Source organism: Camelina sativa, chromosome 12 (genome assembly GCF_030686135.1).
Source record: "Camelina sativa cultivar CO46 ecotype springtype chromosome 12, ASM3068613v1".
NCBI classification, from domain to species: Eukaryota; Viridiplantae; Streptophyta; class Magnoliopsida; order Brassicales; family Brassicaceae; genus Camelina; species Camelina sativa.
In genome coordinates, this window is record NC_141891.1 from 12,304,610 (window position 1) to 12,326,889 (window position 22,280).

The following is a 22,280-nucleotide window of genomic DNA, read 5'->3' on the forward strand; positions in this document are numbered from 1 at the left end:
AAGTCACTTGGTTTGGTTGTTGTGGTTGTACACGTAAACCATTTTTGTTAATTTGATTAATCCGAGTCGATATGTTTGTAAATTGTCCAACTTTTTAGAAGAAAACATATATAAATTGCCCGACTTTAATTATTGCATTACCTAGTCATGCACATTAACAATCGTTAAATAATAAACTAAGAGGTCATATAATTGGTACATGAACATGTTTGTTGTTGATACCACAAATCTATTTTCAAGGTATCATCCATATATTTATTTACAAACCAAGAAATGTATTAATTTAGGTTACAACATATAAAAATATCTCAAAATTTTGCATACCTAGGTTGAGTGTTAGCTTACTCCATCACTTAGCGCGGAAACAATTGAAATGTGAATAAATTAAACGAGATCTAAAGTAGGTGCTGAGCCCAATAGAAGTAAGCCCAATAATGAAGATCTGCCTCGAATTATCGGAATTTTGTTTAACCGGATCTCTTAGCTGAAGCGAACCGTACTTTTTATGTTCTGTATTCGTGAGAACTGAGAAGAGAAGGAGGCTCCGCTTCATCAGAGTGGCGTGAAATATTCGTAACCTTTCGGTTTGAAAGATTTTAATTTGTCAACCTCCTTCTCTTCTCCGGTTTCTTCTTCGGAACTCCTAGAACTGAAGAAGGTTTGTATAAACCATGGAGAAGGTTTCAGGAGCTTGCGCCATGGAATGGAGCATCAAGCTCGAGAAATCTCTTCGTTCTAAAAACCCAGGTACCTTAATCCCTTACACTTTTCAATTATGATTAATCCTTTAATTGAGAAAAATATATTCTTTAGGATTAAGGAGCTTGCTTTGCTTTATTTAGTGAATGTAATAAGTTCTTGTTGTCTACTCTGTGAACTATGGAAAAGTTAAAGTTTTGATTTTTTGGGGGATGTTTATTTCAGTTAGAGCTGTGGAAGCTATCATAGAGACTGGTGAGAGGCTTGAACAATGGAGCAAAGAACCTGAACCTGCAGTTTCTGTTTACAATTTATTTGGTTTGGTTCCTGAAGAAGATAAGCTCTTTTCCAATACTATCTTGTTGAGGCTAGTTGATGCGTTTTGTGTTGGGGATAAGATTATGAAGGTTGCTGTTGTCCGGGTTTTTATGTCTGTGTTCAAGCTATATCGAAGGAAGAACGTTAGTGAATCTGCAACATGGTTTTTGTCAAAGGCTAGGGTGTATAACCACTTGGAACTTCTTAAACGAGTGAAGTATGTTTATGAAAAGGGCGATACTGAGGTAAAAGCTTTGGCTTTGATTCTGTTTGGTTGTTGGAGAGATTTCGCTAGCGAATTTGCTCCGGTTCGGTACTTGATTTTCACCAGTATGGTTTCTTCACATGAGCTGGAGGTAAAAGCATATCTCATTTTAGTTATTTTCTTTTCTGTTTTTGGTTTAGATGATACATCAAAATAGAGTTATAATTACTCACGCATGTGGCATTGTGTTCTTCGGCTAGTGTAGTTTACCTGGCATGAAGACTCATTCAATTGTATAGTTGTGCAATTTTTAACAAACAGTTCACATTTGGAAATCTTAAGCTTCACTGCCAGATCTTTTGTATGTCAGTGGGTTTCTTTTAAGTTAGTTTCGAAGATTGAGTGGCTCTGTTTAGTCTAAGTTTAAAGAAAAATCTCAACTGGCTTACCAACCATAATGCAATTTGGACTTGGTAGTTGGAATATTCTTTGTTGGAGAAATTTAACTGTTCTAGTCCATTTTATGCTTGCAGGTAAGATCAGCTCTGTTTGCTGCAGCTTGCTTTTGTGAAGTAGCAGATGACTTTGCTTTGGTTGTTTTGGGGATGTTAGATGACATGGTGAAGTTCCCAGATATAATGCCAAAGACCAGGTTAGCTGCTGTGCGAGTTTTTGCAAAAATGGGATGCTCGCATGCAATTTCTAATAGAACATTCAAGGTTCTTTGTCTAATTCTTACTCTATCTGCTTCTAGTGCTCAAGGATTTTCATGTATAGTATTCCGTCAAGAATTTTTGGGTAAAGAAAGATTTGCTGAAACTGGAATTTAATGTTGCTGTTGTTACCATCTTGAGATTTCAAAAAGTAGTAGACTACTAGACTAGAGTACCAATTTGTATGATGAAACTCTGTCAATGTTAGAAACATTATAGCATGCATTAAATCTGTATTGACATTCAGTCACCTTTGTTTTGCTGCAGATTTGTATGAAGCTAATGCTGGAATCCCCAAAAGACGACAATTTGGTTCCATTCCTGGTTTCCCTGACTAAGCTTGCTTCAAGATCTACTTATCTTACTTCTGAACTGGTACGTTCTTTTTCTCTTTATACCTTTTTCTAATTCCTTTTTTACACAGATCTTGATGAATTGAATGTTTTACAGTCAATATAGTGGCCCTTGTGAAAATAAATTTTGTAGCAATAGAAAGCCACGGTTCTGCTGAGTTTGAGTCTTTACTAGTTGGTTGATATAAAATGCAAATAAGGCATCAGTTTTGTTTGGTTCTGTAGAAAAGGGAACTATTCCTCCATTTATTGAAACACAAACTAATAGAGAAAAGTCCAATATTATTCAATGTGGGTGCAGGCTGAGGTTATCATGCCCTTTCTGGGTGAAGATAAGACTTCTCATGTTCGAGCTGCGGTATTGAGGTGTCTCCACTTTCTCGTAGAAAGAGGGATGTGCTTCTCTCTTGTCAATGAAAGAGAAATTGCAAGTGTTTCAAGCTTGCTAAAGCAAGAAGACCTCTCACTAGATATGCAACTTAAAGCTCTTCAGATTTTTCAGAAGGTGAGTCATAAGCCATATGTATTATTATTATTTTGGAATGCTTACTGAAGCTTAAATTGACAGATACTTGTCTCAAATTGAACATGCTTCCTTATCTTTGATGTGAATGCAGATACTTGTCTACAAAATTTGCGTTGCTGATGCATCTGAATTACATCAACTCGTAGCTATTGTTGAGGAGGCATCTCATTTTAAGATCTTCTCAAGCAGTTGTCTAGCTATCAGTATTTTGGTGGGTATATGGAAAGAAATAGTCCGGACAGCAGAAATAAGATCAGTTGAGGTTTCTTCAATATCTCTTCCGCTGCAGCTCGTTGTATTAATCATGGACAGGGTCACCTTGCTAGGACGCTTATGTTCGGATCCTTTTCAAGTTGACTATGCACTAGTTGGTGAGGTTCAAGACCTCTTCAATGTTCTCCACCTAGTACTAGGAAAACATTCTGAACTGAGGCTGCAAGTTCTTGGCGAAGTCATGTTATTCCTAGAGTATATTGTGAACCTAAATGATGGCTTAAGAAAAACAGATGGAGATCATGAACTGCTGCTTAGTGTTATCAATTATAAAGGCAAAAGAGGGTCGGTCATGAGGTCAGAGTTTCTAGCATCTACACACAAGTTCCTGATAGTGTTCTTGGAGAATCTCGAGGGCGATGATTGTCTTTTGTCTCAAGTTTATGAAAAGGTGAAGCATATTACTGAGTGTGTACGTTCATGTAGCTTCTTTGATTTCCACACACAAATGGTATATACTCTGCTATTACATTCTCCAATTCTTTGGGGATTCCTTGTGAATGATGATGCAGATGGAAATTCAGGCGTCTCACTTGTTGCTGATATAGTTAATTATGGAATCGTTTCTCTTGACTGTTCGAATCAGATTTTGATGGAGAGAGACTACTGGCCTGCATACAGAGCTGGGGTATACGCAGCACGTTTGGGTGCTTGGGTCATCTCTGCTTTGATTTTTGACAAGCTGAAAACTAACGTCCAGTCTGATATTAACTGTTTTTGGTTAAAGTCCTTAACTTATTTATCTCATGCTGAGGGGAAATTCCAACTGCTTCTCACACCAGGTGATAGTTTCAAGTTAGTCAATTGGTTGAGAAGTAGCGGTTATTTACCAGAACTCTCCAAAGAGGCATCTGGAGAGTTTGCCCACAGTGTAGCTCTTCATGATGCTTATATGAATTTACAATCGTCTTTGGGAACGTTGGGAAATATTATAGCATCAGGGGAACTGTTCTGTTTCCAAACGTGGTTCTTGGTTCTAAAGACTCGGGGACTGGAGACTGTGATTGATCTCGTCGAAACCCTCGGGCTGCTTAACCAAGATAGCCGCAACAAGAAGCAAGTGGAGGAAACGATCTTGATTGGTTGCAATTCTCTGCAGCAGCTTCCTCGAATTTCTCTTCAGCTACAAAAGTTGGCAAAAGAATTTGATATGTTGGCAAAGTGTTTTATAGACATAGACGACAGCAGTTTTAGCATAATCACAACATTTTCACTGAGCTGTTCTGTTCTGGCTTTTGCTGCTGGAATAGTTCTTTTCATTCCAGATTTTTCTTTCCATGAAGCAATGGTTCCTTTCACTTCACAAAGTGATCTGTGCTCGAGGCTTGTACAAGATTTAGTTCAACGGCTAGGGAAAGTGGATCCTGATATCTGCGAAAAGCTCAACTTACTCATTAGGGAAAACAAATCATTAAACTGTTTACACCTGCAACCCAGGAATCAGGTATTGAGAGTCTGTGGCAAGGTGAAGATGCTGATCTCTATTTGCAGAGATGCTCTTGCATGCATTCATGGATTTCAGAATCAGTCAATATCAATGCAAAAAGAGGAGATTATGTCTGAGATTACTCAAAGTTGCAGGACTCTACTTTCACAAGCAATTATGAAATGGATGCAGATTCCTTTTGGCATTCCAAAACATTTCTTCAACATAAGGTATTCTCATCGTGCTGACTTAAGCTCTAATCAAACAAACTCATAGTGAGTACGGTTCTATTGGAAATATATATTCTATGTTTTCTTTATCACCAGATCACTATTGATTTTAAATTGTCTTTGTGGTGCTTAGTGAATTAAGGATTATGATATATGTTTAACCATATCTAAATCTCTACTGTATTTTCTTGGCTAATATGTTTTTCTTTGGATTAAATTTCAGGCCTTGTGTTGGTGCCGAGCTATTTGTTCTTAGTTCAGGCGTTGGCAAGCGTACTCCTGATATACTTTCAGTGGAACAAGGGTTTCAACTGTCACTAGATCTTTGTCTTCAGTTGAAAAACGTACAACAACAGCAAGTCCCTGTTCGACTAAAAAAACTTTATTGCCTTCTCTATTCTAAACTAGCTTATCACACTCCAACTCAACACGAAGAAACGAGCAGAAACCAAAAGTCTTATTCCCCTTGGAGAGATGAAGATCTGGTAGAATTGAGTAGCAAGCTATTTCATCATGCTATAAAGTCTAGTAAGAAGCTGGAAGTTTCAGGTCGATTTGATTGGACGAAGAATGGTGTTTCTACGGTTGTCGAATTCGAACCAAATGAGAGAGGACAAGGGTTCTCGAGCTGCTTGCTAGATGTTTCCCGTTTCCCAGTTGGCTCATATCAAATAAAATGGCTAAGCTGTTGCATGGATCAGCATGGTTCTTACTGGAATCTCCTACCTCTCAATGGCAAACCTGTGTTTACAGTTAAGAAAGCTTCATGACTAGAATATAAAACTAAGTGTGCCACAGAACTTAGTTTTGATATGGTGGAAGATTAAAGATCTTGTTTGGGAGCAAGCAAGAAAAGAGAGAGTGATTGGATTGATTTTAGAAGCTATTTTAGTTCGGAGAATACACATGGACCACATAGTTAAGGGTTTTGGTTCGGAGAATACTCACACATAAGAGAGATGTTTGCTTCAACGCTATTTTAGTTGAACTATTTCTGTTGTTGATTATGTTATGTACTGTAGACTAGGATGATCCTTGAAATGTAAATAACTATAAATTTTTGTTTAATTAATATATATATGGGTCCAGGAAAAAACTAAATTCAATAATAACCAACCTAACACTTATGATTAGCTAATAATGAAAGCTTTTATTGAAAGCAAAACTTTTGTTGGTGACCAAGTATTACTCAAATCTCTGTATACTAGTGTTCAGATTATTATAATACCATTGTTGCAAAGTGTAGTTGTGGACCATACAAATTACAAGACTACAAAAGATACAAAATGGTATTACAATGAATTTTATTTCCTAAATCTGTTAAAGCTAAATTCTTGTATTATAAAATGAATCAAATGATTTATTCAACCATCTGAAAATTGTTTTCGGTCAATGAAAATTAGTTTAGAGGAATGAAATTGAGTTAGTCAAAATGAACTAAATGAATATGCATTTAATTGAATATCATTGAATGGGAAACAAATCAGAGAAAACTTATTTACAGGACTTCCAAAACCAAGGGGGAAAAAACAAAAAAATCAGGTTAAAAAGCAATCAACTTGTTGACAACAACAACAACAACAAAAAAAAATTCTTTGAAATGAAAGCAAATGTGTGAAATGTGAATGAAGGAAGAAGAAGAAGAAGAAGAAGAAGAAGAAGAAGAAGAAGAAGAAGAAGAAGAAACCAATATTAACTCTCGTGTAAGTATTTTTCATTTAGCATTGTTTTGTTTCATATTTTTAGAATTTGGATTTGAGATCAGAAAGACTAATTTCGTGAAAATAGATCTGATGAATTGATCATAGCTGAAATGGTTTGCCACTGCCCACTTGTATCGCTATGTGGCTCTGTTCTTTCTAATGAGGTGAAAGTTATTAGTTGGGAAACTATCATCAACGCACATTAAATTATAAGTTGTACATATATATATATATATATATATATTTTTATATTCATTATTACTACTAATTAACATAATTTGAAGTTGTAACAAGCTAATATGGGGAAAAACGTTACCGTATGTCATTACCGTTGAGTTTTGGTTTGCATTTAATTAACTTCGTGTAACCTACTTACTTTGCATCCAGTTTCATATGTTTTTCTTTTGCAATTGGTAGCAAATTAACTGTTTTTAATCAAGCTATAGATATTTATAAATAGGGTGGATTCGGGGACCTAATTGTTTTACCACCTAACATGACTCTAGACTAACTTTTACAATTTTGCTATGAGAATAAAAGGCCAATTTCATATTTCTCGTGAGTAATCTCTAACCCCAAGCATTTCATTATATATAATTCTCTGATTAATTTTTCTCTGTTTTTAATTCTTTTAAGATGAAGCCTTTTTCATCTTTGAACAGAGAAATCTTTTTTTTTTTTTTTGTTTTGTGTAAATATAGATATGATATAAATGCATGTTGTCTTCCTTTATATTAAGTTTTTCCCAAATCAAAAGTGTTTTTTACACCCGATTTATTTCATTTGCAATATACATCCTAATATAGAGATTATTTGCTTATGTAATAACAGTAAACACATTATTAACTTTTCTTTCGGCTCTGTCACAGGCCTCAAATACAACCCCATCGGTCCTTAAACAGTATTTGGGATTTGAACAATAGAGAAGCTCGCAATCAAGATTAATTAGAGGTAACGTTTTACCGACTTTATTCTTTTTGTCATGAAGAAGGTGTAAATGTAGATAACCAAACACACACACAAATTCTTGTTTCATTCATCCTACATCGTTCTTAAAATCATTAATACTAGTGGTTAACATAATAAGTTAAAAACACACAATTCATCTGTATATGATTTACTTTATACGCTTTAGAATACTTAACGCAAAAATATTCTTTCGATTTTATACCATTCTTAAGCAAATAAATATATTTGAGCTTTAGGAAGAGTGAATTCATATCTTTAGTTGGAAGAAATATCCAAATAAAGATGAAAGTAAACTCTACCAAAAACCTATCCACCACTCAAACCTCCCCAACCAAAACCCCATGACTTGGTTTATACCCTTTTACATACAATATCTAATCACACAATGCATGAATCTATACCTTTATGCACTTTTGTTGATCTTTTTCAATCTTCCGCAAACTAACTACCATATCTATCTCTTTATTAGTCCTCTCTATATAAAAAATAAATCACGTATACAACGCCAACAATATAGTGATATTTTGAAGAGATTTTTTTCAAGGTAACTCATATGATTAAATTTAGTATTCATTAAAAAGTATTCGTTATCTAGAGTTTCGATCGTTATGAATAAATATTAATACGTTATTGCGTAAACCGGTAGAAAATATATATAAGGGGATCAAAGATGTATAAGAGTGCAAAATGTGTGACTCCCAATAGAAAAGACAAAAGTTTGTATAATGTTTCATTGGTAACCTTAGTTAGGCCTTTCTCTTTCCATGTGCTAACAACATACGTATATATATAAATGTCTCACAAGCATTACCTTCAGCCATTCTCTTACTTGGCTCATTGGATAAATTATAACAGGAATAAACAATGGAGCTAAGGAAAACTCAAATGGCCATGCCGGTTTGCTTGGCGATGATAATGAGTCTAATGGTGAGTCAAGTGGTCTTCGCCGAGAAATATTCAGGTTCAATGTCCCCTCATGACCGGAAACTAGCAGAAATGCAAGCCCTTAAAGCTTCATTGGTTCGTCGAAACCTACCGGCTTTAGTATCTCCTCCTCCTACCCCTCCTCAGGTATATAATATAACCTTCTCTAATCATAATGATCACAGAGTCTATGTACAGATTGTGTTTGTTCAAAAGATTTTAAACTTTTATATGTACTTTTTTGGTTTAATTTATAAGATGAAAATGATGTAGGCAGTACCTGGTCCACGCGTGTATCAAGTGATATCATATGGTGCCGATCCCACAGGGAAATTGGATAGCACGGATGCGATATTAAAAGCAATGGAAGAAGCATTTGATGGTCCAAGTCATGGAGTGTTGATTGCAGGTGTAAATGATCTCGGAGGAGCAAGAATCGATCTTCAAGGTGGTAGCTACTTAATCAGCCGTCCTCTCCGCTTTCCCTCAGCCGGCGCCGGGAATCTCCTCGTGAGTGTCTCTTATTTTCTTATATCATTTTTATTTATTTATCAAAACTATATTTTACAAATAGAGTTAGATTTCTCCGTACGTGTGATTTAATATACCGACAAGACAAAAGTCGTGTTCCTATAATAATATGTCTTCAAGGGCCGTCTATGTGACGTGATATTGACATTTCATTCATACTATGTTATTATAAATAATTAAAACATGAATTTTTAGTCGAACCTTAGTTTAAACGTAAACTTGATTAAAGATGCTCTTATTAGGTTTGGTGCACCAAAGGTAAATCAATTTATAAGCTTCTTTTTTCTTTCACGAGAATAGAATGATTCCTTTCTTTCTATGCATGTGTTTCTATCTTAATTTCAAACATTATGACCTTTTTTATAACTCTCCAACAAAAGAAGTTTCTTTCGGTTTACAATTATTTATTAATGAGATTTGCTTTCGTTTTTATTTCCTTTGCATTTAGTATATAGTACTTAAAAAAATATTTAAAGTTTCCATCAAAGCTACAACTTTCTATACTTTATAGACACTTCCATGCATTTCTAAATTATTAAAAGTTGTTGGAGAAAAGCAAAACTCAGACTTTTTATTAAAATATGCTAGAAAATTCCAAATATAAGTCTTGTTAATAATTAACGTTAGAAATAATTTGTTCTTACTTTTACAATCACAAAATTTTGTCAAAATTTGAAAAATCCTCTCATTCCACATTTTTCTTCATGTTTTCAAGTTTGATAATTTGTTTATTCCGTTATTACATTTTCTAAATTAATATTGATGGTTTGTTTTGTTTCTTGACTTGTGTGACACGTCAGATCAGCGGAGGCACACTAAGAGCATCAAATGATTTCCCGGTGGATAGGTACTTAATCGAACTCAACGACGAGAAATCAAAACAACAATACATCTTCGAATACATTACTCTCAGAGATCTTCTCTTCGACTGCAACTACCGCGGCGGAGCAATCGCCGTCATCAACTCTCTCCGAACAAGCATAGACAACTGTTACATCACTAGGTTCGGCGACACTAACGGTATTCTAGTCAAAAGAGGACACGAGACTTACATCCGAAACTCGTTCCTCGGTCAACACATAACCGCCGGTGGAGACAGAGGAGAGAGAAACTTTTCCGGCACCGCCGTAAACCTGATGGGTAACGATAACGCCGTTACTGACACCGTTATATTTTCCGCCAGGATAGGGGTAATGATATCGGGACAAGCTAACTTATTATCAGGAGTGCACTGTTATAACAAAGCAACCGGGTTCGGAGGAACCGGGATTTATTTGAAATTACCCGGTTTAACTCAAAACCGGATTGTGAATTCGTATATGGATTATACCGGTATCGTCGCGGAAGACCCGGTTCAGCTACAGATTTCAGGGACGTTTTTTCTGGGAGACGCGTTTATTGTGTTGAAATCGATAACCGGATTGGTTCGAGGGGTTAACATTGTCGACAATATGTTTTCCGGTTCGGGTAATGGGGTCCCGATTGTGCAATTGGATCAAACGAAGACGGCGTTTGAAGACATTGATCAGGTGGTCGTTGATCGAAACAGTGTGAACGGTATGGGAGCTAAATCGACGGTGGCTAAAGGATCGGTCGACGGAAACGGTACGTCTTGGGCCGTTGATTTTAACCCGGTTTTGTTGTTCCCGGACTTGATCAACCACGTGCAGTACACACTGGTGGCGAGTGAAGCTGGCGCGTTTCCTCTACACGCGGTAAGGATCGTATCTGGTAACCAAGTTGTCGTTGAGACAAACGCTCCTGTTGCTGCGACAGTTTATGTAACAGTGACTCAATGAGTTTAATGTCGTGTTTTTGCCGTAATAATGGTTTTAATAATTGGTAATTTAAACAAACAAAAATATTTATGATTGTGGTTTTTTAATTGTAATTTTTTTCTACAAGGAGGAAAATTTTAATTTTTTTGAAGTACTAATAATAAATGATAAAAACTCGAAAATTGTGAATACAGTGGAAGAGTTGTTGGCAGACATTTACTTGTGTTGTCTGAAAAGAAATTGAATGCAATGACTAATACTATAAACTTATACTTCTGAATGGAGTATGTTTTTGACCAAATAACTCTATGCTCTGTTTTTTCTATACACTAGAATCAAATTAAGTCACCTAATGTAATTGAAATTTTCTACAAAAGTTGGTGGTTATGAAAGAACATATCAGAAGAAGGTTTTGATGCTCTGTATTTTTAAATGTAAAAAAGTAAAATTTATTTATGTTTCTACACTCAATCACCATTTTAAGTTATTAATTTACTTGTACGTCTTCGATTTATAATTCTGTAAGTTTTGTTTGGCACAAGAAAAGTTTAAATCCAGTACTTTATTCGCAAAGGAAAAAAGTGTGTGAGTATCATTTTCTTATTTAATGATGAATAATTATGTAAAAAAGCAAGCTTTATGACGAATAAAGTCTTGAGATAGTGAGATGGGGTTGTTAACAAAGTCTAAAGACTAGAACGAATTATTTTTATTCTCTCCTAGAATTCTCATTTTATATTTATTTATAATTTAGCAGAAAAAAATAAAAATTCTTTATATATTGATAATTTAGCAGGAAATTTCGGAACATGAATTTTTTTCTTTTTTGAAGTTTACTCATTTTGTTGGTTAGGAAAATGTTAAAACTCATTTTAAAACTGTCTAATAATATAATTTTCTACTGAAACGATGGAACTAAACATCAATTACAGCTGAAAAATCACATTAATTACTTTTGACATTCCAAATAATTTGATTTTTTTTTTTTTTTTTGAACTTTCAACCAGCTGTCTACGAATATGCATTGATCTTTGTTGGTGCGAGATTTAGCACCCACAATATACCAACTTAAACCGAAGGCAAACTAATTAATTCTATTGGTGCGAGATTTAGCACCCACAATATACCAACTTAAACCGAAGGCAAATTAATTAATTCTAAAGATCAACTATACTGGTAAGACCATTTTAGGACAGCTAAACAGGCCTACAATCAAAAGCACAACAAAACCAGCTAACTGATCTTCCAGGTTGCCTCTAGATTCCGACCTAATCATTAGAAGAAGAAATTTTTTCAATATTCAATCTGAAATCGCCCCTAGATTCCGACCTGATTATCAGAAGAGGAAACTTTCGCAATATTCAATTTGATATTTAAGGAAAATAAACTTATCTTGTAACATAAGAAATTCATATAAATAGAGGGATATCCCCTCTTTGTAATATTATCCAACAATTAATACAATAACTCTATTTCTTTTTTGTTCTTGAGAGAAACCCTAACTTGTTTTTTTTTTTTTTTTGAAATTTAGTTTGTTCTTCAAAAGATTTTAATTCTCTCTTATTTCCTAACTTTGATTCAGTTGTTTGAAAGAGATCTTAAGGTGAATTTGTTTTCCCCTTTAATCAAATTTATTGGGTTTCTCCCTTTAAACAAATTTATTGTGAAAAATCCAGGTATCTACAATCTTTATATTCTTTTTCATGCCTTTTCGCGTTTTCTTATGAATAAAGCAAAAATCATCTAAAGTGTTTCCGTTTAATAAAATTGGAACTCGAGTCGGTACATAGAACAAATAAATCAAAAATTTATAACAGAGACTATTATTATGCCTTTTAATAGGACACATACACACGCTTATATCTACCCTGCATCTTCGTCATAATCATTCCTCACAAATCTTCTCTCTCTCTTTCTCTCTCAAGCAGAATACACAAGATGAGATTCCATAGCTTCGTTAGCTCGTTGCTACTGTTTCTCGTCACAATTTCAATGGTGTTTGAAGAGACATTATCCTTGAGAAGAGACATGACCAAGCTTTTAAAGTTCCAAGAGAAGATCCAAGAACGGCTCGCAGTCGCTCCCACTCTCTCACCAGTTTCTTCTCCTCCTTCTCACTCTCCCAAAATGGTAACTCGTACTATTCAGTTTATACTATTCTGTCGCATGTGTGTATGTAATTTGTGAGCGTGTGAGTTTGGTTTGTGCAGGTGGGGAAGGTGATCTATCCGATTGGTTACGGAGCTGACCCGACAGGTGGACGAGATAGTAGTGACGCAATGCTTGAAGCTTTAACCGATGCTTTTCAGTTACAAACTGGACTTGAGATGCTTCCACGTGTTGCTGATTTAGGTGGTTTAGTTATTGATCTTCAAGGTGGCAGCTACATGATCGGAAAACCTCTCAGGTTCCCTTCCTCCGGCGGTGGAAATCTCGTGGTCAGTCCTTAGACAAATCTTGAAATATTTTGGTGTAAAGGTTTGAATCTTTAGACATTTTTTGGGTGTAATTCAGGTAAAAGGTGGGACTTTCCGAGCATCGGAAGTGTTTCCCGGTGATAGGCATTTGGTTGAACTCGTTGCATCAAACTCCGGGAAACCAATGAAAGTCTCGCCGGAGGATTCTTTCTCCGACCGGAAAGACCAGAACTCTGGAATCTCCTATGAGGATGTGACTTTTCAAGATGTTCTCTTCGACTCAAGCTTCAGGGGAGGTGGCATTTTGGTAATCGACTCAGCTCGTATTCGTATAACCAATTGCTACTTCCTCCATTTCACAACACAGGGGATTAAAGTCCAAGGAGGTCACGAGACATACATTTCAAACTCTTTCTTGGGGCAACATTCAACGGTAGGAGGAGACAGAGGAGAAAGAGGATTCACCGGAACAGGAATCGACATCTCGAGTAACGATAATGCCATTACGGATGTAGTGATCTTCTCGGCTGGGATAGGTATCTCTTTGAATGGTGGGGCGAATATGGTTACGGGTGTGCATTGCTACAACAAGGCTACATGGTTTGGTGGAATTGGCATTCTAGTGAAATCTCATTTAACGAGGATAGACAACTGTTACCTTGATTACACAGGTATAGTCATTGAAGATCCTGTTCACGTTCATGTCACTAATGCTTTGTTCTTAGGAGATGCAAACATCGTCTTGAGATCGATACACGGGAGGATCTCCGGTGTAAACATTGTAAATAACATGTTTAGCGGTACTGCGAAAAACAACTTCCCTATTGTCAAGCTGGAAGGGGAGTTTCATGATATTGATCAAGTTGTAATTGATCAAAACAATGCTGAAGGGATGACACTGAAATCAACAACGGGAAGGGCCACAGTTTCCGCGAATGGGACAAGATGGGTTGCTGATTTTTCCCCTGTTTTGGTATTCCCAAACCGAATAAATCACTACCAGCATTCGTTTTTATCCCAATCCGGGCAGATTCCTGCAAATGCAGTGACCAATGTTTCCAACAATGTGGTAGTTGTAGAAACCGATAGAGCTGTAACTGGAACTGTGTCAGTTATTGTATACCAGTAAAACAAACAACATTCTTCATATTGAATATTGTCTCTAATGAGAAAGCTTGATTGATTTGACTCAATATTCAAATATATACTAATAGACGTGCGCTGGTCTATGCTAGTTTCTGAACATAGTATGTACTAATAATTTAATATGTTCTTCTTGTCATAAAAAATACTAGTTAAGATGCTTTACTATAAGCGAAAAACGTGGGTGGATATAAAAGTATTAATGTATTCTTATATGATGCATTATTTTGGCAAAAATAGACTTTATGACATATGATAAACCTTAATCTCATAGTGAAAAGGATGGGTCAAACCTCTTACGCCAGAGAAGCACAGGAGAGGTGGAGAAGCACTTGGCGCCAATCATTCTCTCTCGAATAAGAAAATCTCAAGTAACAGAGACCATTGTCTCTGCCTACATCTTCTTTATATTCAGTCGTCTCTCTCTCAAGAAGAGGACAAACAAAACTAAATGAGGCTCTATTGCGTTGTTTGCATGTTACTGTTTCTTCTCACGTTTTCAACTGAATTCGAAGAAACAATATCCTTCAGAAGAAGAGACATGACAAAGGTTTCTGAGTTCCAAGACAAGATCCAAGGAAGACTCGCAGTCACTCCCACTCTCCCACCATTGTCTTGTCCTTCCTCTTCACTTCCCAAAATGGTAAGCCTCTCCTACATTTCAGTTTGATCACATTCACATATATAGCGATATGTGAGCGTGTGAGTTTGGTTTGTTCAGGTGGGGAGAGTGATATACCCGATTGGTTACGGAGCTGACCCAACAGGTAGACAAGACAGTAGTGACGCAATACTTGAAGCTTTAACTGATGCTTTTCAGTTACAAACTGGGCTTGAGATGCTTCCACATGTCTCTGATCTAGGAGGTCTTGTTATTGATCTCCAGGGTGGCAGCTACAAGATTGGAAAACCTCTCACTTTCCCTTCATCCGGGGGTGGAAATCTAGTGGTTAGTCCCTTAAGCTTCACTCATATCTTGGAGCTGTTGCTTATGAAAGTTGCACAAAAGTTTGAACCAGTACCTAGTTTTTGATGTATTTCAGGTAAAAGGCGGGACTCTCCGGGTATCAAAAGTGTTTCCAGGTAACAGACATTTGGTCGAACTCGTACCACCAAACTCCAAGATCTTCTATGATGATGTGACCTTCCAAGATGTTCTCTTCGACTCAAGCTTCCGAGGTGGGGGTATATTCGTAACCAACTCAGCTCGTATCCGCATAACCGATTGCTACTTCCTCCATTTCACAACACAGGGGATCAAAGTCAAGGGAGGTCACGAGACATACATTTCAAATTCCTTTTTGGGGCAGCATTCAACTGTAGGTGGAGACCGACACGAAAAAGACTTTTCAGGGACAGGAATCGATATCTCGAGTACAGATAACGCCATTACTGATGTAGTGATTTTCTCAGCTGGGATAGGTATCTCTTTGAGTGGCGAGGCGAATATAGTCACGGGCGTGCATTGCTACAATAAAGCAACATGGTTTGGTGGAATAGGCATTCTAGTGAAATCACATTTAACGAGGATAGACAACTGTTACCTTGATTACACAGGTATAGTCATTGAAGATCCTGTTCACGTTCATGTCACAAACGGTCTGTTCATAGGAGATGCTAACATCGTCTTGAAATCTGTACACGGGAAGATCTCCGGGCTAAACATCGTCAACAACATGTTTACGAGTACCACGAGCAAAAATACTCCAATCGTAAAGCTAAAAGGAAAGTTTCATGAGATCGATCAAGTTGTGATTGATCAGAACAATGCATCAGGGATGAAGTTAAAATCAACAACCGGAAAGCTAAAGGTTTCTACAAAAAACGGGACAAGATGGGCCGCTGATTTTTCTAAGGTCTTGGTATTCCCAAACCGTATAAACCATTACCAGCATTCATTTTTCGCTCAATCTGGGAAGATTCCTGCAAATGCAGTGACCAGTGTTTCCAACAATATAGTAGTGGTGAAAACTGATAGAGCTGTAACTGGAACAGTGTCAGTTATTGTTTACCAGTAAAAGAACATTCTTTATAATGACCATTGTAGTAAAATGAGAAAGCTTGATTTGACACATTCTTCTTTCAATAATCATAAGTTTATAATATGATCTGGTTTTATGCAGTTTAAGTTACAGTTTGGTAAAGTAAAAGCTAAACAACTAATACCAGCAATCAGCGACTTCATCATTAGCGGCTCCTTCTGGTACTTGAGTCTTCTCAGGGGGACCAGAAGTCCTCGGCAATCCTTGGAAATCACGTTTCCCTGGTTTCGCAATGTCTATATAAATCATCCTGCCATTGTACATCTACAACAAAAATGGGAACATTCTGTTAGATTACAAGAAAACTAGGCTAATCCAGTTAAGCTTGTGTTGAAAAAAAGCTTTTTGTTACCCGACGGTCCATGGTCTCAATGGCTAGAAAAGCATCATCCTGAGACTTGAATTGAATAAAAGCATAACCTTTTGATCTCTTCATTGACTCATCTTTGACAAGCTTAACTGTTTTTGAAAGATAAAAAAAGTGAACTATATCAATTGCCATAAACCTGAGCCTTTTGAAGCGACGAAAACAGAGTCAAATGCAAACACATCAAGTATAAACACACCTTCAGCTATCTCTCCAAAAGCCGAAAACTCCCTTTGTAGAAAATCTTCACTTGTAGAAAACGGTAAATCTGCAGTTCAATGCTCAGAAACATCAGAAACATAGAGAAATCACCGAATTGAAGTTACAAGCAACTTCAATTTCACTAATGATTGCTAAGTTCCATCACAATCCTAACTTAAATCCTTCATTCTCAATAAAAACCAGAGTCGAAACTTTATCCTGGAACAATAGCATAAACCATAATCTCAACTAGAAGAATTCGAATCTAAAAAACAAAGAGAAGTCCAAAACTTACTTCTGACCATGATTTTGCTCGCGAGAGGGTAATTAAAAAGCGAAGCTTTAATCTTCGGAAACCTACGGTTCTTGTAATTTGGTAGAGCAGATGAAGAAGCCACAAAGGAAGGGAATGATAACGTCGCCGACCACATTATTCACAGTCGCCGGAGAAAGAGAGAGAGAGAAAGAAGAAGATGATATTTTAAAACCGTCGTTAAAGACTTCAAAAACCGACAGCGTTTTAGTAAAAGCCCCAATGAATACACATGGGTGTATTTGATCAAATCTGAAACTCTGTTCAACGATTTGAAAATATTTTTAGAAAGAAAGGACTTAAAAGGTAATTTATTTTTTCTCAAAAGCTTCCAGAAACTTTGAGACGCTTCATCATTTCTCACTCCGACATCGATGGCTATGTTATCTCACCGTCTCCGACGAGCTTTACTCACGGCGACTTCCTATGTTAACCAATCAATTTCTCTCTCCCCAGCTTCCATTGCACCAGCGTCCGATTTCCATTCTGTGTCTTCGTCGGTGCTACAGAGATCTGTTTTAGGGAGATCGACTGAAGTAGCTACTCAAGCTCCGGCGAGACTGTATTCGACGAGGCAGCTGAAGATTTACAAAGAAGGTGATGAGATAACGGAAGACACCGTGTTGTTCGAAGGGTGTGATTATAATCTCTGGCTTATCACTATGGACTTTCCCAAGGATGATCCTAAGTCTCCTGAGGAAATGGTCTCTACCTATGAACAAACTTGCGCTCAAGGACTTGGTATCAGGTCAGTATATGCGTAGATTAAGTGAAGCTTCTTAGATAGATTGGTTGCTTTAGGGTTAATTTATCCAAAGATCAAGTTTTTAATTTCATTGAGTCACAGGGGAGATTCACTGTTGTGTAGATTTACTTGTGTATCTTTTTATATTCGTTTTTTTATTGAATTTTAGTGGTGTTTATGGTTGAGTCAGTGTGGAAGAGGCCAAGCAGAGGATGTATGCTTGTAGCACAACTACTTACCACGGGTTTCAGGCAACTATTATGTAGTTTTCTAATAATATATGTTCTGATCCTTTGAAGTAACTTTTTTTTCACCAGATATTGACTACTCCTACTTTGTTATACGGTATGTGAACAGATCTACCTGGAGTGGTCTTCATATTGCCAGATTCCTACATTGATCCCGTGAACAAAGAGTATGGAGGTGAGCGCTTGGGATTAAACTCGTCTCTTTTTTTTTTGATTATTAACTTCTGGAACTTTACACAAATAATGTTTCTGTTTCATGTTTTCAGGAGACAAATACGAGAATGGAGTCATCACACACAGGCCACCACCAGTTCAGAATACCAGAATGAGACCCCGTCCTAGGTTTGACCGTTCAACAGGAGGAGGAGGTCCTCAAAACTACCAAAGAAACCCACAGTATGGTCAGCAACCGCCAATGCAAGGTGGTGGAGGGAGCTATGGTTCTCAACAGATCGCAAGAAGTACAACAAAAAATCTGATTTCTTCACATTCAAGTTCGAATCTCCCGTCGATTCTCGTCAATCTGATGTCAACGAAACCTCGAATCGATGAAGACAAATGGAACGACGCATGGGAATCAGCTTGGTTACCAGATGATCTCACGGATAAGAGCCGAGCTCCATGGGAGAAAGACGTGAACTTCGATTCGACGGCGAAGATCGAAGAAACCGATGTGGAAGCGAACGCCTTCGTGGAGGATATGAATGAGCATTGGAACGAGAGGAGAGGGAAGAAGAGTGGTAAAGTGGACAAGAGAGAAGTGAAGATTGATGATGGAGGAGAATCATCGTCATCATCGCTTTACAGTTTGGAGACTATGAAGAAGGATTATAGGTTGAAGAAGCAACGAGTTCATGCGTCTTTGTGGGTTAAGGAGATTGAGAAATTGGAAGAAGCTAAATTGGGTGATTCTGGATCTGGTGGTGGAGCTGATGATATTGATAGGCTTCTTGATAGTTGCTCTGAGTAATGATTCTGCTTTTTCCCCTAATTTCAATTTCAGTTTCGATTTAGGGTTTTGTTTGATCAGTCTTGTGTTAATTTCACTTCGCTAGGGCTGTGGTTTAGCGTTTCCTTGAAATGGTTCTATGATTTTTGTTTGAGATCATTTCAGCATATAGAGAGTTTGCTCGGAGGATGACTTAAGTGAAGTACATGCTAGCTCTGTGATTTGACGTTTTAGGTGAATCCCTGAACAGGTTTTGTGATTTTGATTGATATGTTTTCACACTTGCATTCTTATGTTTTGAAGATCTGTGATTCATGTTTTAGCTAAGACCTGAATAAGATTTGTAATCTCTCAAGTATGTTTATTTAGTGCATTTGAGTTTCATATGAAACGTTAGAGAGGTTTTGGTATAGGGATAAATCTGGGTGTTTCAATTATCTTGGGATGCTTTGTTATGTTTAATAATATTAGATGGTGTTTGGACGATCGGTTGACTTCTTGTTGGTGAGTTTGATCGTTTTGATGGTTAAAAAACACTCAGGATTTTCGACTCGGTAGACCATGATTTTGACAAATTGGAGGTTTCGAGTGGATCTGAAATGAAGAACAAGCCTGATGGTTGGGAATCAACAGCAAAGGAACAAGATGGAAATCTCTGGGAAATGTCACAAAGAGAAGAAGACATACTTCTCCAAGAATTTGATCGTCGGACTGCCTTTTGCAAATTTCAGGTACAACCACCCCAATTCTTCATACAAATGATATCCAATTGGTCTGATCACTTCCAAGAGAAACGATTCAAAATCTTGTTGTGACTTTCTTCTAGATTTCTTCATCATGTTCTTGAAATTTCTGATTGATTTGCATGCAGATAGCGAGTTTTATAAAGCAACACATATTCAGTAGAAGAAGACCGATTGATGGGTGGAGGTACATGATTGAAGTGATCGGTTCAAATGCGAGAAAAGGGAAAGGTAGTGTTTCTCGGCTCCCAGCTTTATCGGATGTGTCAACTCAGCCTTTCAAAGAAGAAACGGGCAGCCTCACTACTTTGAAGCGGTAGAAGACTATTAGAGGAGTTCATGAATATCTCGTTAGCTTTGTTATGGTATTAATACACTGTGCAGAAATGTGCTTGAGTCTAGGCCTTGTTTAGGGAGACTCGTCTGAAAGTTTGTCTAGCAACTAGGAAGAGAATGCTTTTTTTGGAAGTGTTGTCAAAGAGGCAGCATAAGGTTTCACGGGTTCAATATTTTTTCAGTCACCGAAATGGATTTAGAAAATGGTACAGAAATGGTATAAACCTATTTTTGAAGGTATTATCAAGACGCATGTCAAACAACCGAAAATAAAGAAGTTTGTAGATGATCTTCTTCCCGGTTGGTCTTTTGAAGAAAACTATGGTTACTTACTCGGTTTTGAGTGTTGTTATGGCATCCAAGCGATAAAGTGGTGATTATTGTTGCTAAATCATTGCTCTCGATTCTGATGTTTTGGGCTTTGGTGTCAATAATTTAAACACGTGCTGCGTAATCTTGCTGAAGTGGAGCCGAGTTATAAGTGGTTTCCGTCTGAATTGGAGTGGTCTAGTGCAGAGCTTATATGAGAGTTATTGAGGCCATTTGATGAAATAACAAAAATTGCTTCAGGCTCTAAATATCTTACTGCGAATCTGTACTTTATGCGATTACACAGGTATAGTCATTGAAGATCCTGTTCACGTTCATGTCACAAACGCTTTGTTCTTAGGAGATGCAAACATCGTCTTGAGATCAGTACACGAGAGGATCTCCGGGGTAAACATTGTCAACAACATGTTTAGCGGTACTGCGAAAAACAACTTCCCTATTGTTAAGCTGGAAGGGGAGTTTCATGATATTGATCAAGTTGTGATTGATCAAAACAATGCTGAAGGGATGACACTGAAATCAACAACCGGAAAGGCCACGGTTTCTGCAAATGGGACAAGATGGGTTGCTGAATTTTCCCCTGTTTTGGTATTCCCAAACCGAATAAACCACTACCAGCATTCGTTTTTCTCTCAGTCCGGGCAGATTCCTGCAAATGCAGTGACCAATGTTTCCAACAATGTGGTAGTTGTAGAAACCGACAGAGCTGTAACTGGAACTGTGTCAGTTATTGTATACCAGTAAAATAAACTACATTCTTCATATTGATCATTTTCTCGTTGTAAATGAGGGAGCTTGATTCAACTTATAATTCTTTCAACAATCATATATATCTATAATATAAAGTGGTTTATGCAAGTTCAGTTACAGTTTGGTGAACTAGATGCTAACAACTAATACCAACAATCAGCGACCTCATCATTAGTGGCTTCTTCTAGTTCTTGAGTCTTCTCAGGGGGACCAGAAGTCCTTGGCAACCCTTGGAAATCACGTTTCCCTGGTTTCGCAATGTCTATATAAATCATCCTGCCATTGTACATCTGCAACAAAAAAATAGGATCATTCTAAACTCGTGTGATCCATTTAAGCTTTTGTTGAAAAGAAGCTTTTAGTTACCCGACGGTCCATGGTCTCAATGGCTAGAAAAGCATCATCCTGAGACTTGAATTGAATAAAAGCATAACCTTTTGATCTCTTCATTGACTCATCTTTAACAAGCTTAACTGTTTTTGAAAGATAAAAAAAGAGTGAACTATATCAATTGCCATATAAACCTGAACCTTTTGAAGCAACAAAAACAGAGTCAAATGCAAACACACCTTCAGCTATCTCTCCAAAAGCCGAAAACTCCCTTTGTAGAAAATCTTCACTTGTGGAAAACGGTAAATCTGAAAATTCCAAAGCGAAGAAACATAGAGAAATCACCTAAGCAACTTCAATTTCACTAATGATTGCTAAGTTTCGGCACAAGAGCTATCAAATGTAACAGTCACAATCCTAACTTAAATCCTCCACAAATAAAACCAGAATAAAAACTTTCTCCTGGACCAATAATATAAACCATATCGTAATCTCAGCTAGAAGAATTCGAATCTAAAAACAAAGAAAAGTCCACAACTTACTTCTGACCATGATTTTGCTCGCGAGAGGGTAATTAAAAAGCGAAGCTTTAATCCTCGGAAACCTACGGTTCTTGTAATTTGGTAGAGAAGATGAAGAAGCCACAAATGAAGGGAAAGATAACGTCGCCGACCACATTATTCTCAGTCGCCGGAGAAATAAAGAGAGAGAGAGAGAG

The 22,280-nt window shown here is 37.1% G+C and overlaps 7 protein-coding genes and 1 long non-coding RNA gene across 18 annotated transcripts; 5 read left to right on the plus strand and 3 right to left on the minus strand.

The window, feature by feature from the left end:
- The first annotated feature begins 491 nt into the window (after nt 1-491).
- On the plus strand, nt 492-5,908 carry LOC104731526 (uncharacterized). 2 transcript variants are annotated; one of them, XR_015575506.1, is made up of 8 exons: nt 497-747; nt 925-1,373; nt 1,756-1,941; nt 2,203-2,310; nt 2,590-2,793; nt 2,906-3,478; nt 3,600-4,743; nt 4,967-5,908. XR_015575506.1 is itself a non-coding variant. In XM_010450932.3 (7 exons), the coding sequence occupies exons 1-7, from the start codon at nt 672-674 to the stop codon at nt 5,511-5,513; spliced, it is 3,408 nt and encodes a 1,135-aa protein (XP_010449234.2). In that variant the 5' UTR covers nt 492-671; the 3' UTR covers nt 5,514-5,908. The 2 variants fall into 2 exon arrangements, 1 of the variants encoding a protein (XP_010449234.2); XM_010450932.3 differs by having other exon boundaries at nt 492-747; nt 2,906-4,743.
- Nucleotides 5,909-6,307: 399 nt separating this feature from the next.
- Nucleotides 6,308-10,813, plus strand: LOC104731527 (polygalacturonase QRT3). Of its 3 annotated transcripts, XM_087477789.1 has the most exons (5): nt 6,308-6,446; nt 7,316-7,397; nt 8,271-8,486; nt 8,613-8,849; nt 9,671-10,813. In XM_087477789.1, exons 3-5 carry the CDS (start codon nt 8,280-8,282, stop codon nt 10,667-10,669), a joined length of 1,443 nt encoding a protein of 480 aa, XP_087333915.1. In that variant the 5' UTR covers nt 6,308-6,446; nt 7,316-7,397; nt 8,271-8,279; the 3' UTR covers nt 10,670-10,813. The 3 variants fall into 3 exon arrangements, with proteins under 3 accessions (XP_087333915.1, XP_010449235.2, XP_010449236.2); XM_010450933.2 differs by lacking the exons at nt 6,308-6,446; nt 7,316-7,397 and adding an exon at nt 7,667-7,959; XM_010450934.3 differs by lacking the exons at nt 6,308-6,446; nt 7,316-7,397 and adding an exon at nt 8,024-8,151.
- A 1,574-nt stretch (nt 10,814-12,387) lies between these two features.
- LOC147930435 (uncharacterized) lies at nt 12,388-16,188 on the minus strand. The gene is made up of 6 exons (XR_015574008.1): nt 16,098-16,188; nt 15,753-15,926; nt 15,231-15,676; nt 14,948-15,131; nt 14,502-14,862; nt 12,388-14,156 (listed from the first exon to the last, which is right to left on the minus strand). It is a non-coding gene; the product is annotated as an uncharacterized LOC147930435 (long non-coding RNA).
- Nucleotides 12,399-14,258, plus strand: LOC104731535 (polygalacturonase QRT3). Its single transcript, XM_010450955.3, has 3 exons — nt 12,399-12,778; nt 12,859-13,086; nt 13,163-14,258. Exons 1-3 carry the CDS (start codon nt 12,587-12,589, stop codon nt 14,192-14,194), a joined length of 1,452 nt encoding a protein of 483 aa, XP_010449257.1. The 5' UTR covers nt 12,399-12,586; the 3' UTR covers nt 14,195-14,258.
- LOC104731534 (polygalacturonase QRT3-like) lies at nt 14,601-16,311 on the plus strand. Its single transcript, XM_087477790.1, has 3 exons — nt 14,601-14,851; nt 14,930-15,157; nt 15,252-16,311. Exons 1-3 carry the CDS (start codon nt 14,660-14,662, stop codon nt 16,224-16,226), a joined length of 1,395 nt encoding a protein of 464 aa, XP_087333916.1. The 5' UTR covers nt 14,601-14,659; the 3' UTR covers nt 16,227-16,311.
- On the minus strand, nt 16,216-17,443 carry LOC104731533 (small RNA-binding protein 11, chloroplastic-like). Its single transcript, XM_010450953.3, has 4 exons — nt 17,114-17,443; nt 16,817-16,885; nt 16,603-16,709; nt 16,216-16,514 (listed from the first exon to the last, which is right to left on the minus strand). Exons 1-4 carry the CDS (start codon nt 17,247-17,249, stop codon nt 16,368-16,370), a joined length of 459 nt encoding a protein of 152 aa, XP_010449255.1. The 5' UTR covers nt 17,250-17,443; the 3' UTR covers nt 16,216-16,367.
- Nucleotides 17,444-17,483: 40 nt separating this feature from the next.
- On the plus strand, nt 17,484-20,395 carry LOC104731530 (uncharacterized). 8 transcript variants are annotated; one of them, XR_015574005.1, is made up of 7 exons: nt 17,484-17,879; nt 18,046-18,138; nt 18,234-18,299; nt 18,391-19,090; nt 19,239-19,307; nt 19,615-19,804; nt 19,945-20,395. XR_015574005.1 is itself a non-coding variant. In XM_010450949.3 (6 exons), exons 4-6 carry the CDS (start codon nt 18,450-18,452, stop codon nt 20,134-20,136), a joined length of 1,023 nt encoding a protein of 340 aa, XP_010449251.1. In that variant the 5' UTR covers nt 17,740-17,879; nt 18,067-18,127; nt 18,234-18,299; nt 18,391-18,449; the 3' UTR covers nt 20,137-20,395. The 8 variants fall into 8 exon arrangements, 6 of the variants coding, with proteins under 6 accessions (XP_087333918.1, XP_010449251.1, XP_010449244.3 ...); XR_015574006.1 differs by having other exon boundaries at nt 17,810-17,879; nt 18,067-18,138; XM_010450949.3 differs by lacking the exon at nt 19,239-19,307 and having other exon boundaries at nt 17,740-17,879; nt 18,067-18,127.
- Nucleotides 20,396-21,253: 858 nt separating this feature from the next.
- LOC104731529 (small RNA-binding protein 11, chloroplastic) lies at nt 21,254-22,240 on the minus strand. The gene is made up of 4 exons (XM_010450938.3): nt 22,105-22,240; nt 21,802-21,870; nt 21,599-21,705; nt 21,254-21,522 (listed from the first exon to the last, which is right to left on the minus strand). Exons 1-4 carry the CDS (start codon nt 22,238-22,240, stop codon nt 21,376-21,378), a joined length of 459 nt encoding a protein of 152 aa, XP_010449240.1. The 3' UTR covers nt 21,254-21,375.
- Nucleotides 22,241-22,280: the final 40 nt, after the last annotated feature.

Coding starts and splice junctions, on each gene's coding strand:
- LOC104731535 (XM_010450955.3), top strand. CDS start 12,587: ATGAGATTCCATAGCTTCGTTAGCTCGTTGCTACTGTTTCTCGTCACA. Junction 12,779..12,858: donor CTTCTCACTCTCCCAAAATG/GTAACTCGTACT, acceptor TGGTTTGTGCAG/GTGGGGAAGGTGATCTATCC. Junction 13,087..13,162: donor CCGGCGGTGGAAATCTCGTG/GTCAGTCCTTAG, acceptor GGTGTAATTCAG/GTAAAAGGTGGGACTTTCCG.
- LOC104731533 (XM_010450953.3), bottom strand. CDS start 17,249: ATGTGGTCGGCGACGTTATCATTCCCTTCCTTTGTGGCTTCTTCATCT. Junction 16,710..16,816: donor TTTTGGAGAGATAGCTGAAG/GTGTGTTTATAC, acceptor TTTCAAAAACAG/TTAAGCTTGTCAAAGATGAG. Junction 16,515..16,602: donor TTGAGACCATGGACCGTCGG/GTAACAAAAAGC, acceptor TTTTTGTTGTAG/ATGTACAATGGCAGGATGAT.
- LOC104731530 (XM_010450939.3), top strand. CDS start 17,810: ATGATCCTAAGTCTCCTGAGGAAATGGTCTCTACCTATGAACAAACTT. Junction 18,139..18,233: donor GGGTTTCAGGCAACTATTAT/GTAGTTTTCTAA, acceptor GTATGTGAACAG/ATCTACCTGGAGTGGTCTTC. Junction 19,091..19,614: donor CTTCTTGATAGTTGCTCTGA/GTAATGATTCTG, acceptor AAAAACACTCAG/GATTTTCGACTCGGTAGACC.
- LOC104731529 (XM_010450938.3), bottom strand. CDS start 22,240: ATGTGGTCGGCGACGTTATCTTTCCCTTCATTTGTGGCTTCTTCATCT. Junction 21,706..21,801: donor TTTTGGAGAGATAGCTGAAG/GTGTGTTTGCAT, acceptor TTTCAAAAACAG/TTAAGCTTGTTAAAGATGAG. Junction 21,523..21,598: donor TTGAGACCATGGACCGTCGG/GTAACTAAAAGC, acceptor TTTTTGTTGCAG/ATGTACAATGGCAGGATGAT.
- LOC104731534 (XM_087477790.1), top strand. CDS start 14,660: ATGAGGCTCTATTGCGTTGTTTGCATGTTACTGTTTCTTCTCACGTTT. Junction 14,852..14,929: donor CCTCTTCACTTCCCAAAATG/GTAAGCCTCTCC, acceptor TGGTTTGTTCAG/GTGGGGAGAGTGATATACCC. Junction 15,158..15,251: donor CCGGGGGTGGAAATCTAGTG/GTTAGTCCCTTA, acceptor GATGTATTTCAG/GTAAAAGGCGGGACTCTCCG.
- LOC104731526 (XM_010450932.3), top strand. CDS start 672: ATGGAGAAGGTTTCAGGAGCTTGCGCCATGGAATGGAGCATCAAGCTC. Junction 1,374..1,755: donor TTTCTTCACATGAGCTGGAG/GTAAAAGCATAT, acceptor TTATGCTTGCAG/GTAAGATCAGCTCTGTTTGC. Junction 4,744..4,966: donor AAACATTTCTTCAACATAAG/GTATTCTCATCG, acceptor ATTAAATTTCAG/GCCTTGTGTTGGTGCCGAGC.
- LOC104731527 (XM_087477789.1), top strand. CDS start 8,280: ATGGAGCTAAGGAAAACTCAAATGGCCATGCCGGTTTGCTTGGCGATG. Junction 8,487..8,612: donor CTCCTCCTACCCCTCCTCAG/GTATATAATATA, acceptor AAAATGATGTAG/GCAGTACCTGGTCCACGCGT. Junction 8,850..9,670: donor CCGGCGCCGGGAATCTCCTC/GTGAGTGTCTCT, acceptor GTGACACGTCAG/ATCAGCGGAGGCACACTAAG.